A 14,123-nucleotide genomic window follows, 5' to 3' on the forward strand; every position below is an offset into this window, starting at 1 on the left:
AGTCCTGGAGCCAACAGACAGTCCTGGACTATGGACAGAAATTCAAAGCTTAAAGGGCAAGTCCATCCTAGAGGCTATTAGATAAATGACTATTTTAGTAAAAAGTGTGGCTACTTCCCACTTGAAAATGCAAGTCACACACTGCAGCATTTATCTATCGCTCAGCATGCAAGCTCCTAAATAATACCATAAGACTGATGTCAATATAATCGAAGAACATGGGAAACATGCTTTTGAACGCTTTTGATGCTTCCTGTGTTTTATTCATCCATGAAAGAAAAAACGTCTGCATTCAACTTGAATATATCAAAACTCTTCTGTGTCCTTCATGCAGGAAAGCCAAGATATTTTTAAAGACTTTTCTATCAAGTCTAGAACTGTACTGTACATTGAGATTAATATATTCGGAGCTGCAATGATTTTGACAATAAAGGCAAAGGAGGTTGTGTAGCTTTGTCTGGGATGAGACGATAAGTATAATCTCAACCTCCACATGTCTGCCATTCAGTGGTGCAGAAAAGGTTAAACAACCTTTTGATGTTGCAACCTTTTGAGGTTTCTATTCAGCAGTAAAAGCTTACATAAAGCACAGGAGAAAGCACCTATTCTAGGCTTTGATTTACTGCTGTCACTTCTTTGATGTGGGAGGGGTGGAGGTGAGTACTTACAATACATCACCCTATAAAAAAAGCTTGTGATTACATGTTCTCCTTGCCATAAAACCTCCCTAGGGGCTGTAGCAATCTAAAATTTCCCCCTTTTCGCCCCAGATAAATTTATATTTCTCACAACAGTCACATCTGGAAAGAACTAATGAACTACTCCCTAAAGTTTCTCAGGCTTTGGAGGCCAGTGTTCCCATCTGCCATCGCTTCCCTTAGTCAACAACAGGAAAAACACTAAACACATCTCAGTAGAAGACCACAAAGAAAACCAACCTTAGCTAAGTGTATCTTACAGAAGAATGGCAGTCTCCCATAGCCCACATATTAGGAACCCCTACCATAAGTAACTCCCCACAGTACAAAGTACATACCAGCAGGAAACGTGCTTCTTTAGTGCACCTGAAAAGCACACACATCCTTGATGTTGTAGGACCCACAGGCCCTTAAAGAACCAAGCTGAGGGCATCAGGCTTACGGATTTTCTCTGACTGATGATCTTAGGGAAAAAACAAATCAGCTTGAAACAGAAGGAGAATACTTGAGAAATGTTACTTCAACTGAACAAGCATCAAAACCATCAACATCTTTAGTATTATCTATTTTAATCTGCTGTACATGGCAAACTACAGAACATACAAATTGAAACAGACAGTCACAAAAACAGAAAAATAACCAATTTTATATACTTTTTCCTTCAGCAACATTTGACAGCACTTAAAACGTATACACGTACTTCAGAAACAGAGTAATTACAACAGCAGTGAAAATATTTAAGATTTTTTCCTTTCTTAGTGTTATCTTTTTGAAAGGAGTCCAGTAGACAGATTTGCTTTTTAAAAATTTAACTTCTCTGCTCAATACAACTCACCTATTCCCGGAAAGGAGTGGTGTGCACTCCCCCCCCCCTCAGCCTGTCTCTTGACCAGGAATTCCTGGAATCAGGCCAGGGAACAGAAAACAGAATTGTTAATGCTCAGGTGCTGCAAAACTGGGCCAGAAAAGGCAATAAGGAATTTTAAGCTAGCTTGTCATGCTTTTATTTATTTATTTATTTATTTTTATGTTCCTACATACAGGAAATACATGAGCATAAAAACTAAAGTGAGCATCAAATACTGTTACTATACTGCAACATATATTCCAAATAATGTTTGTTTAGAAAATACATGGCCATAACAATTCTGTGCTGAGTCCTGCCTTAAGACTTCAAAAAAGAAATAAATTCAAAACCAAAGACAAAGCCCAAACTAAGTCAGAAACCAATGTTCTGTACAAGTTTAAAAAATAAAAAATAACCAAGATAACCAAAAATTCTACTGCAGTCCTATCACAAACATGCAATCAGAATGCAAGAGGCATACTTGGCTTCTGCACAAAAATTATACGATCAGTTTTGTAAAATCTGTATGTTTCCAAATAGTTTTGACTACATGCTGCACAATTCACAACAAGCATCCCGCAGGCGGGATCAGCCACCCTGAAGGCAGAGAAGATGAAGCAAGATACCAAACTGCCAGTGCCAAAAATAAAATTTCAGGTGACAGCCCAAGGAGTATTACTACAAATAAGATAAACTAATCCTTGGCACTGCCCTGGTTGGTAGTACAGTGTCTTACTGGAGTTATTTCTGTCTACTTCCTAATACTTCCCTTTCTTCACCCCTGCAAAACGTAAGAAGATTTAATCCATAAACAAGAGGCAATTTCAGAGGGAAAAACTAATTTACTTTTGCCTTCTAGAAACAATCGCTCTTTTTGTTTTAGGAAGCATTCTATTGGAAAAATTCCTTGGAAAATTAAACATGACTACATTTAATAAAAGCAGATTGGATTTCTACGCACAGATCCCTACTTGAATTCGCTTAGCATGTACAGCACAAAGAAAATGTCAACCTGTGTCTCAAACAAATAGCTATGATTGAAAACAAGGAAAGCAGAAAATACTTCCATGTTTATTTTGATTTGTAGAATATGACTGCATTTGAGGCCTTGCCACAGCTAGCAAGCTCAGTTACCAAATCCAACAAACGTGCCCTGGAACCAGTTACTTGCTGCAAATCTAGTGCAGAGAAAGATCAGGAGGCTACCAGTTGTCCTGCTTTTTTTTTTTTTCTTTCTGTCTAGTACACGTGGTTCCTAAGGGGTCAATTATAGCTTATAAGTTGAATTCAAATGGAGTAAATATTCTGACTGTGTAAGAGATAATTACTTACTTTGTTTCTTACAATAAGTTGATTATGTGCTTATGTAAGAGGCTATCCGGTGGCAACTGGAACATTTTACTCAGGCTAGGCCAGTGCCTATAGCCAGGGCAGTGCTGCCTGGTGGAGTTGGAACTGGAATTTCCCTTCAAAAGCAGGTAAAGTCATGTTCCCACCAGTTTGACAAGTTCTGGCACATGCAAAGAATAAGGATGTTACGTGGCAAGTTCCATCACAAGCGAGTTAAATGTGCTACTGTTCCGACTTAAAAGAAAAACTGTATTTCTTAACAAGATGCACTACTGACAACTCTATTGAAATAGTCAAAAACACTTAAGAAGTGATGAGGATGAAATCTAGAAGGAAGAAATTTGATTTCAGCTGCAGACTTCTAGAGACAAGACCCCTGGGTGTTTTTGTGAGGACACTGACAAACCTGTAAAGCAGACAATGGTTCACAAGCACAGCAATCTTCTTTTATAGTCACAGAAAGAATAAGAGGAAAGCACAGAAGGTATGCCAAGATGATATTTGCCCTTAACATTAATATTTCCAAAAAAGTATTGAAGTCCTAGAATCATCATGCATCCCAGAGGACTATACCCCTCAACGTTTTATAAAGACACTTTATAGTACAGTGCACAAGTCCAGGACAGATTTCTGTCTGCAGACACATACATCATACACAGAACCCTCTTGACTCCCTGTCCTGTGAAAATAGAATTAAAATACCACCAAAGAATAACCATGATTTCCTTTTGTATGAGTCAACATCTTGATTTAAAAAAAATCTATAAACCTGAATAAATCAAACATTACATTGTCTGCATCAGCACCTGCATCTTCCCTTACATATACACTCTATAAATGATAGAGCTATAAAATGAAATCTTAGCACTAGATAAATGCAAAGGTTTGTCCCTGCACATAACAATGCTAACATTGGACTGTTAATAGAGAACCAATAAAAAATACTAAACTACATGCTTTCATGTAACCTGTAGCATCACAGTAGAGAGACTGAGGAGATGCTGTGAGAAGATAGGCTTGCTATGTCCCATATATAAAAGCCACGCTGGCCTAAAGGCCCTATAAAAACTGCAGCATTTCTTTGAAAGCTGTTTAGCTTCCGAGAGTAGTAATTATTCTTAAAAAATCCCTTTGCCACAAATCTGCAAGTGTAGTATCAAAATTAGATGTTTTAGAAAAAATATCTAAATTTTGATTACTCATGGAATGACTAAATGTTTCACTCAGACCAAAAACGGTAAACATATCTTTTTCTACAGAGTTATTCATGTCTAACCAATGAAGCTGCTTGCTGCAGATCTAGTTAAAACATACAGAGGTTACAGCCATATTCTCTACTTTTTCTTCAAGTATATTGCAGCAGAAACAACTCATATGACTGATTTCAGACAATGAAATCAATTTTCTTCTTCGTTTGCCCAGGAAGCTGAAATAGGATGCGCATCAGAAGAAATTTTCTTTTCATGCATGTGCAAAAAAGGAAGCGAATTAGGCAACTGAGATGGAAGGAAGGAAGAAGGAATCATGAAGTAACTCTCACTGCGGAGTTTGCATCACCCAACAGGTATCAATACTCCGTACTCTGTGACAACTTTCTTTAAGATTAGTTACTTCATTCACATGTGAACAATCAAGAACAGAAACAGAATAAAGAAAATGTACATCTGAATAGGTGGCAGAAAAAACTAAAAGTTTGTTGGCTTAGTGGAGTGAAGTACTGTCAAGGACAAAAATACTTAACAATTGAAGCCTGAAGCTATTCCACCATTGAAAACACTTTGGATAGGTGAATATTCAGCATATAAGAAGGTCATCACGTCTTAAAAACAGAACAAATATTATTAAGATGGATTTTATCTCATAAGGTATTAAAGTCTCAGATAATAATACATGAAACAGAACGCTAGTTTCTATCTTTCTCTCAATTTAATCAGTTCAAGATCCTCTTTCTAATTCTCAGACAGCACTTTTGGCTTTTCATTGCATTCTCTCCAACACTTAAATTTCTTACGATGTAAGTACCAGAAAGGAAGAAATAGCACACTAGCATCATTCTTCATGGCACAGAAATCTGCTTACTCCTACTGTTTCCATTTTTAATGTTACATTGTTATTGGAGGTAAGTGAAGTATTTCAAAATCCTTTTATGCCTCATTTATACATCTGTGCAGATATGAAACTGGACAGATGGGAACGGATTTTCCTCAGATGTAATGCCAGCTAGAACCTGCATGGATAAAAAAAAAACAAAAGCAACTCCATCTGTTAATAAATACCTCAGTTTCAAGATGAAATTGAGCATTTTCCCCTCTTTTTAATCCTTTAATATCAACGTCCTTATTGACATCTCCACTCTGAGATGAAAGTCTCGGTATTTCTGAATATTTTACAGAACACAGCATTAGATTTACCAAATATTAAATATTTAGGAATACGCTTATGACAACAAATACATAGAATTTTCCAGTCTTGGTGTACCTCAAAGAGGAAACTACACACATTGGACACCCACTCTGTTACATTTTACAACCTGTCCAGTCTAAAGAAAGGAAATCACATCAACTTTGTTCTTTTCCCTAATTTATTCATGATGGGACTTGAGAAGCAAATTCAGTTGAAGACTGACTGGTGAAAGAAGTGAAATGCCAGCAAGGAGAGGGTCGTGTTAGAAGAGGTTGGACCTGCTTAGTCCAGGTAGAGGAAATGCATGTCCCTGAGAAGAATCCTGAAACAGGTAAAAGATTTGCCATCTGTGAAAAATGTTTAATACCCCAGTACTATTCCCCATGGACTTACAACAGAGAGAAGTAATTCTAGGTAAGAGCTATTAAAAAAAACCACTGTATGGGAAAAAGCTCCTAGAGTTCAAACGTCTTTGGCGAGCAAGTGAGATGCTAACCTGCTGACCAGAGGGGGATCTGTCATGAGGCGATCCTGTCCCAGCACCCAGCTCCGGAGGCTGCCGGCCCTCAGCAGACAGAAAGCCGCAGAGTAAGCGTGGCATGGCGCCTGCTCAGCCCTGCCGGGAGCTGGGCTGCCAGAGGGGCCCCACAGAACCTTCCAGAAGGGGGGAGCGGGACAGGCCTGGGCACTGAGACTGGCTCCATCTGGGGCCTCTGCTCCTCGCTAGGGGAAATTTAACTGAACATAGAGCTCCCAAAATGGCAGGAAAGGAAAGGAAAATAAAAGGAGAAAGGAAGGGGTAGAGAGGTGGCCAAACTCATTGTGCTGTGGGGAAAGAGGAGGGGAGGGCCCCTGACGGACATGGCTGCACAGCAGCACCCCAGAGCACCTGCTCTGAACGTAAAGGGGTGTGCAGGCAGTTGATGTCGTTCGTGTTGAGACAGTAAGACAAAAACCAGAGTAAAACAGAAAGGGGAACTCACACTCTGATCTTATAAAGAGCTATCTCTATACTTTCTTCGAGGCAGCCAGGTGTTAACTCAAGAGTATATGGGTTTCATTTTTTGTGTATGCAACTGGAGGAAGGAATTGGGTTCATGCAATATTGAGTTTCCTCATGTTAAAAAAAAAAAAAATGTATTTTTGAATATCTGACAAAAACAGTGAGTTTGGTACCTCTGCTGTATTAACGCACCTGCCATCCTGTTTGACAGAGGTCATGTAATGAAGTCTGGCCTGAAATATTTAACACAACATGACTGCTCTCAGACTACAAAGGAACATAGGAAACAGGTAGAATCACTCTGAATCTCTGGGGCCACCACAGGAGATACTGTTGGATCATGTCAAAAAGCCCAGCATCTGCTGAAATCCCAACCTTGACCCCTCTACAGTTGATCTCAGGTGAGTTTGGCAGTGCTGGTCACACACATGCAGTGCTACCATCCAGGAGAGTCACCATGTCCTCACTCATGTGACAAACACCAGTGTACAGATGCACTCAAATTAAAAACAAAAAAACAAACAAACAAACAAAAAAAAAAAAAACAAAACACAAATTTCTCTGAAGGAAAAAGTGGACACAGGAAAATTGCATCTTCCATACAAATCCACTGGCCCGAGCTAAAATTCTGCTCTGCTAGAGTGTGCTGGCCACCTGAACAGCCTTCTGCAGCCATGTGCTACACAGTAGCTACCACCACAAGGCAGAACAAGTGTCAAAAAAGCAGATTCTGTGTAAGAAAAATATTACTATCAGTTTAGAAAGCTTCTCAGCCCAATCTTCATAAGATGCTTTGAAAGCAAACAAAGAATTTCTGAAAAAAAAAAAAAAAGCACTGGAGATATTCATGAATTTAGAACTAAATTTACAGGCCTGGAGATACAAACATCATCTAACAGAGAAGGTCACACATACCACCTAGTGAAGCATGTAATCAGGTAGACAACCTCTGCAAGAAGTTGCAGCCTGCACTAGGGATGCAGTGGTATGGAAGGTGTGTTATGTTGCAGCTATAACCTCAACAGTGCAAAGGGTCACTGCCTTTGCTGTTCTGGGTTTCTAAAGATACAGGTATTTTCCCTTTCTGTAGGGGATAAAACTTCCCCTTCCACCTTGTACAGAAACCTATGTATGCATTTGAAAAAAAAAATCAGATATTTTAGCAGAAACAAAAAATATTTGCTACCTTTTTCAAATAACTTAAGCTGAGCAAGCGTCATACAGTATTTGAAGTTATAAAGCAGCTCATGAAAAGTAATCATAAATCTTTCTCAAGGAAGCCTTAAATTAGCTGAAATGTTTATTTTTAGCCCCTGATAAGACTTGCACCTATGGGACCAAAATTTGTTCAATTATATACTGTTAAAACTGAATTAGCATGGAATTATACATAAGAGTCAAAACACTGTCTAGCCCCATATCATTACATCATTCATCTCAAACTTATATTAGTGTCTTTGAGTCTGAGCTTTTTAAATACTGTGGACTGATTTACATCACTGAATGAGTTAAATTGCAACTGAACGTGAAACAATGCCGTCCCTCTCAGCATCAAAAAAAGGTGATGCCAATACTAAATATTGCACTGATTTCATCACTTCATTTCACAGTAAGCCTGAAATCAGTACCTACAAATCTTGGAAACCCCTTTTCTTTATGCAGAATCAGTTACGTCAACTGAAAATTGGACAGTGTTTTCATTTTGTTTTAAAAACACATTTAACACGTATTAATGAGCTTCTAAAACTCATTTACACTCTTCTTAGATTGCCATTGTCTTTTGCATTGGTACTCAAATTGCTACAAGTTAATGAACTCCCTAAATTAAAATAAAGTTCGAAGGTCTTTTAACATGGTGTTTCACTTTAAAGTATTAGACATCTAAACTGAGGATGGCATCTTCGATCACCCTGCAAAAACTTACATCTTTCCCATTATATAGAGAGCCAACATTTAATCAGCTTTCTGTTTTGGACTCTCCAACATCATTTAAGTAGTTTCAGTCTCTGAAATGATCACACACCAAAAGATCTAAGAACGCTCTTGTTCTTTTGAAATCTCTCCAAAAAGGCTATTCTTCTTTTATTGCTAGCTTGTCATTATTGGTTGGTGCCATTTCCTTCAAAACCAACACAAAAGTAGCACTAAAACCTATTGATTTGAGAAGTTCCACTCCAGTAAGATCACATTAAATTCAGACACACGATAAAATTTATTGGATTGTCCAATCACCTTTGTTCAAAAATTCTCTAGGTTACAGAACAAGAACAGACTAAGAATAGAAATCATGCTTGTGATTCCTTAAAATTAATAAACGAGTGAGAAGGCCAACATTACGCCCATTATTTTTTTCAAGTCACAAAAAGTAATGCAAATCAACACACATCAAGTTAGTACTTGCATTATTTCAGTAAAAGTGGGGGAAAATAACAGATTACAGCTTTTACATGTTGCTCCAATTACAATTACTTTCGGAGAAGCAAGTAAAACAAATTTAAAATGCATAATTTGAGGCTGGTTTAAAGAGATTTTTACTACCTGAGTCCCAAGACTAAAACAACTGACTAGCAGATATTCATTTGGGAACATTTTTAAAATCACACCCCTGACACTTTACTTTTCCCTCTTGAGCCCTTTAGAAACATTCTTAGATGGACACTCAATACTAAACGCACCAGCTGCATCTTGTAGACCAGATATGATAACAGAGGAGCTTCCATATACAAGCTCATCATTGCTGTTCCTTTCCAACACATAGAAATGGAACAGGAAAAAGCACTAAAGGTATTTCAGTTTGCTTAGAATTATAGCAGCGTCTAAAGGTAAGTTTTCAGGTATTTTCTGCAGGTTATTTAAATACAAGTACTAATTCTGAGTATTTGTAATTACTGAGACTGGGGGCAAATATACGAGATACCTTTTTTGCCCTAGAAAAAAAAAAATTCATCTACTGCATTATCACTTACATTCAGCTAAACATATTTTGCTTTTCCTCCCACTACCAGACATAGCCAAGAATCAACTGTGCACATGTAGTTTGTATCAAAGCGTACCTATAATAACCATTTCAGTCTAGCACTTAAAAATCATGTCTGCTCAGCCTGTATGTTTCTTTAGCTATATATACAGTATCAAACAAACAGCCAACTAACTAAAGAGAAATGAGACGTCCAATTAAACGGGAAAAAAAACCCAACAACTATACGTGCTGAGCAAAGAAACCTCGGAGCAGGATCTAAAGGTTCCCTAGCTCAGGCTCTGGAGAGCCCCGGGGGATCAATTTCCAAGGTCAGCAGACCTTCAATGTCCAACCTCCAAGCACAGAGAAGCCCCGGCAGAAAACAGGAGAGGGGACAGTGTCTATGGGGAAAGGTTTGACCACAGGTTTACTGTTATTTCATTCATTTTACCAAAAAAAGTAACTGTGTAAATTCAGCAGGTTGTCAGACCACTGCACTTAAGTATGATGCTGTCACCCAAATCCTTTCCACTCCATAACTGCTGCTCTGACTGAAGGTTTTGAAGGTTCTGCAGCATGTTAGGGATGATAACAAACACTGCTGAAGCTGATAAAAGGTAGGGAACTTCCCACGTGACACCAAAAATAAAGACCTACCACACAGAGGGAAGGATACTTCACACTTCCAAAAGGTCCTGGTGCTTGGCTTGATGGGCAAATCCAGAAACAGCAAAAACAAAGTGCCCCAAACATGAGCAGCCTCAAGCACAGACAAAGCACTTCACTCCTCTGAAGGTTCTCATATTTATCAGTATCACTTCCATCTCCATCAGGGATCTATATATCACTGGACAAAATTAAATCTGATAGCATCCCTCACAGAGAATTACTATAAACTCAGTCAGTGACAATATGAATTCTTATTCCTTACCGGAACAAACTTCATCAGAATAATACAGAATATTCCTAAGCATTGCCTGATATAGAAGTCAGAAACTTTTTCCACCTCTGCATTTTAAGTTAACATATTTTCTTCTTTTCTTTTTCTTGAAAAAGCAAAGCACTTGAAATTTCAAACATCAGTTTCTGTGCTCCAAGTAATCACATAATAAGAGATTAGAAGTTAACAGAGCACCAACTGTTACAGATAAGACCTACTTGTTGAAACAAACAAGATAGCTACTAATATTAATGCATAAATCCATAGGAAACGTTTGCCAAATGAGTAAATCTGTTTATCTGCAAGAACAAAGCAGAAATGCTACAGGTTTTCTGCTAGACATCAGAAAGGAAGACTCTTCAATCAGGATGCTATAAAGTGCTACACAGTGCCAAGTTAAAAAGAAACGTAGGGTTTCAAGTTTCCTATTCAGCTTCATTCCTAATTGTGTTCAAAGGGACATAATCTAAGCAGCTGCGGTGGGAATTATTCAGGATTGTTCTAGAAGAAAGTGCTTTTATTAACAAAAACGGTTCCTCTTTCATGAAAGAGAAGTAAGCCATAGCATAAGCTGTTAAGTCACCCACACGTAATACAATAAGAAGCATCCTCTTATGCAATGTGTCACTTATTCAATATTTAATATAGCTTAAATTGCCATAACCTAGATGCATGGCAAGGGAAACAAAAAAAGTTTCTTTTGTAGGACATATGAAAGGACCTCTAAACACTACTTGTAGGTTTAGCTCTATGTTTTTATTCTTTCAAGGCAGCCACACAAGATATTTTTTTTTATTAAAGAATACAAGTATTTCAATAAAATCCTCCTCTGCTTTTCCACTGTTTGTACTTCTCATTTCAGTTAAGTTTTCTTCTATTGTCTTCCCTCTATGAAAGCATTTTTCCACATCCATCCTGAAGAAAGGTTTCCATCAAAGTCAGCCTCATACTGTTCTTGCAACGAAGTGGGCTCATCCTGTTCTTTGCTGATTTACAACGGTAACACAAAAGACCAAAAAACTGACCATAAGACCAGTTTTACCTTGAAAATCTTCCCACTAGAGATTAGAGTGGGTCAACACAAGAAAGCAGTGTTTAGGATATCATCTTAATAATGAATGGAAGCTTGAGGTAGGTCCAGGATCCAGTCAGCAGCAGGACCACACACCAACGCATAGCATGGTGTATTGCTTTTGCATCAATCCCCCCCAAAAAATAAGGAGTGCTGCATGATCTGTTCATGGTTTTCTATTTCTTTTAATCCTATTTTATAAATAGAAAATCAAGCTTGATATCTTTCCTCCTAAACCAGAGCAAGGAAAAGAATACAGACTATAGCCCTGCATTTTATTACAACAAAGCCAAATGAAATTCAGAATAGAATAACAAATCTCTCTTTTTTTTTCTTTCTTTTTTTTTTTTTTTTTGTGGAGAAGTGCCTAAAAATGAAAATCTGGAAGCTGCAACCTGCCAGGTAAACTAAGTGGGATAAAACCATGTGTCCTTAAAATGCCAGGCAAAAAAGTCAAGCAAGTAAACACACTGGGAGACAGACATTCAGCGTGGCAGTGGAACCCCTTCCATGACACTTCTTCAGGTCAGAGACATCCCCCAGACTGCTTTATTTACTAGTGTGAGCAGGACCAAGGAAACCCACAAATAAACTGTGATCCCTTCCCAAATCTGTGATTACCAGGTTTCAACATCTCAATGCATACATCCAGCAAATACAAAGCACCTGCTCCTTCCATTACAACAGCACAGATGGCACAAGGTTCTAGAGGGGGCTTGGAGCAGACAACCTCCAGAGGTCCCTCCCAACCTCAACCATGCTGAGGGTCTGTGATACAGGGGTAAAAAAAATAAAATTAAATTCAATATACATTTCTATATACACACACTAGCTTCACCTGGACAGAAGTATCATATTTAGAGTGCATTTGCACACACATGGGATGACTTCATCTGTAGAATGAAACTGGATAATGACCTCTCCAAAATTCAGGAGGCAGTAATGTATGAGGAAACAGGTCAGGGAGACGGTTTTATATGCAGATCAACCAAGTCCAGGTGTTACCAAGCACCTGAACAAGGGCAAGTGTCACACCTTAATTTCTTGGGCTGGGAGCGGTATGCGTTAGGCCACAGTGGTAAACAATGTCTGCAGCAAGTTTTGAAGGAAAGAATTATTAAGGGCAGAAGCAAATGGAAGACAGCATAAAGTGCAGTATGGATTTACCTTACAGGAACTAGACCAGACCAGCACAGGCTTTTTTTATTTATTTTTTTTTCCTGAATTTAAATACTTGGGTATCTGTCTGGTTTGTCTGGCCATCGATTCAGCATTTGATGAAGTACCACAAAGCCACTGACTAGGTAAAACAGAACTTTTCATGGATACAGTAAGTGAAAGTTTTCAATAAGAAGTCTGGGATTAGTGTTACAATCCAAAACCATGAAAACTACAGTAAAAAAAATGCAATAAAATCTATTTGTATAGTGTAAAAGATGAAGCACTTCTAATGACTAACAGCAAGAACTGTGGTTATAAGCTGACAGTTTATTACTTGGGAGTGAGACAGGGGATGAGTTGCAGCCTGTAAAAGTACTGTACTGATGTCTTTATACAAAACATGGGTAAGATGTGTGAAATATTTGACTCTGGTCCTCCTCATTCAAACAGCATCAGCTTAAAGTAACACAGACACAGAACTGGGTTACGTCAATAATTAAGAGAAGAAACTAATTGTAATGAAACTAAATAATTGTAACGAGAAGAACCTAAACTATTAAGGCTTGGATGGGTGTGTGCTTCATTGGATTAAAAACTGGCTGGGTGGCTAGGCCCAAAGAGTTGTGGTGAACGGAGTCAAATCCGTTCCCTCGTGGTATCCCCCAGGGCTCAGTACTGGGGCCAGTTCTCTCCAATATCTTTATCAGTGATTAAGACGAGGGGATGGAGCACCCTTCATAAGTTTGCAGACAACACCAAGTTAGCTGTGTGGGGGTAGGAAGGCTCTGCAGGAGGATCTGGAAAGGCTGCACTGATGGGCTGAGGCCAAATGTATGAAGTTCAACAAGGCCAAGTGCCAGGTCCTGCACCTAGGATGCAACAACCCCAAGCAGAGCTACAGGCTGGGAGAGGAGTGGCTGGAGAGCTGCCTGGCAGAGAAGGACCTGGGAGTATTGCTTGATAGTCAGCTGAATATGAGCCAGCAGTGTGCTCAGGTGGCCAAGTAGGCCAACAGCATCCTGGCTTGTGTAAGAAGCAGTGTGGCCAGCAGGGCTAGGGAGGTGATCGTCCCCCTGTACTCGGCTCTGGTGAGGCTACACCTTGAGTACCGTGTTCAGTTTTGGGCCCCTCGCTACAAGGAGGACATCGAGGTGCTTGAGCGAGTCCAAAGAAGGGCAGTGCAGCTGGTGAAGGGCCTGGAGCACAAATCTTAAAACGAATGGCTAAGGGAGGTGAAGCTGTTTAGCCTGGAGAAAAGGAGGTTCAGGGGAGACCTCATCACGCTCTATAATTACCATAAAAGAAGTTGTAGTGAGGTGGGAGTTGGTCTTTTCTCCCAAGCACCAAGTGATAAGATGCAGGGAAATGGCCTTCAGTGACATCAGGGAATGTGTAAGTTGGACATTAGGAGAAATTTCTTTACTGAAAGAGTTGTGCGTCACTGGATCAGGCTGCTCAGGGAAATGGTTGAGTCACCATCCCTGGAGGTCTTCAAGAAATGTGCAGATTTAGAATTAGAGGCATGGTTTAGTGGTGGACTTGTCAATACTTGGTTAAAGGTTGGACTCTATGATCTTAGAGGTCTTTTCCAACCTGAACGATTCTATGATTCTATCTTGGTCTAGGAAAAGTTTAGGAAACCTAGGAGTCTGGGAAATTGAAGTCTAAAAAGTTGTGGTTGTACAAAATA

At 39.1% G+C, this 14,123-nt stretch overlaps 1 protein-coding gene across 4 annotated transcripts in view; it reads right to left on the minus strand.

Moving 5' to 3' along the window:
* The window catches only part of ATP11A (ATPase phospholipid transporting 11A), a 123,491-nt gene that overhangs the window by 77,572 nt on the left and 31,796 nt on the right, over window positions 1-14,123 (minus strand). For 3 of the 4 annotated variants that reach the window (XM_072031827.1, XM_072031845.1, XM_072031840.1), the window contains exon 1: window positions 5,795-5,914. The exons of the other annotated variant lie outside the window; for it this stretch is intronic. In XM_072031827.1, the coding sequence (XP_071887928.1) occupies window positions 5,795-5,899 (105 nt within the window). In that variant the 5' untranslated portion in view covers window positions 5,900-5,914. Of the gene's footprint in view, window positions 1-5,794; window positions 5,915-14,123 lie in introns of those variants that run through there. 4 annotated transcript variants of the gene reach the window in all.

Source organism: Anas platyrhynchos, chromosome 1, assembly GCF_047663525.1.
Source record: "Anas platyrhynchos isolate ZD024472 breed Pekin duck chromosome 1, IASCAAS_PekinDuck_T2T, whole genome shotgun sequence".
Lineage (NCBI taxonomy): Eukaryota > Metazoa > Chordata > Aves > Anseriformes > Anatidae > Anas > Anas platyrhynchos.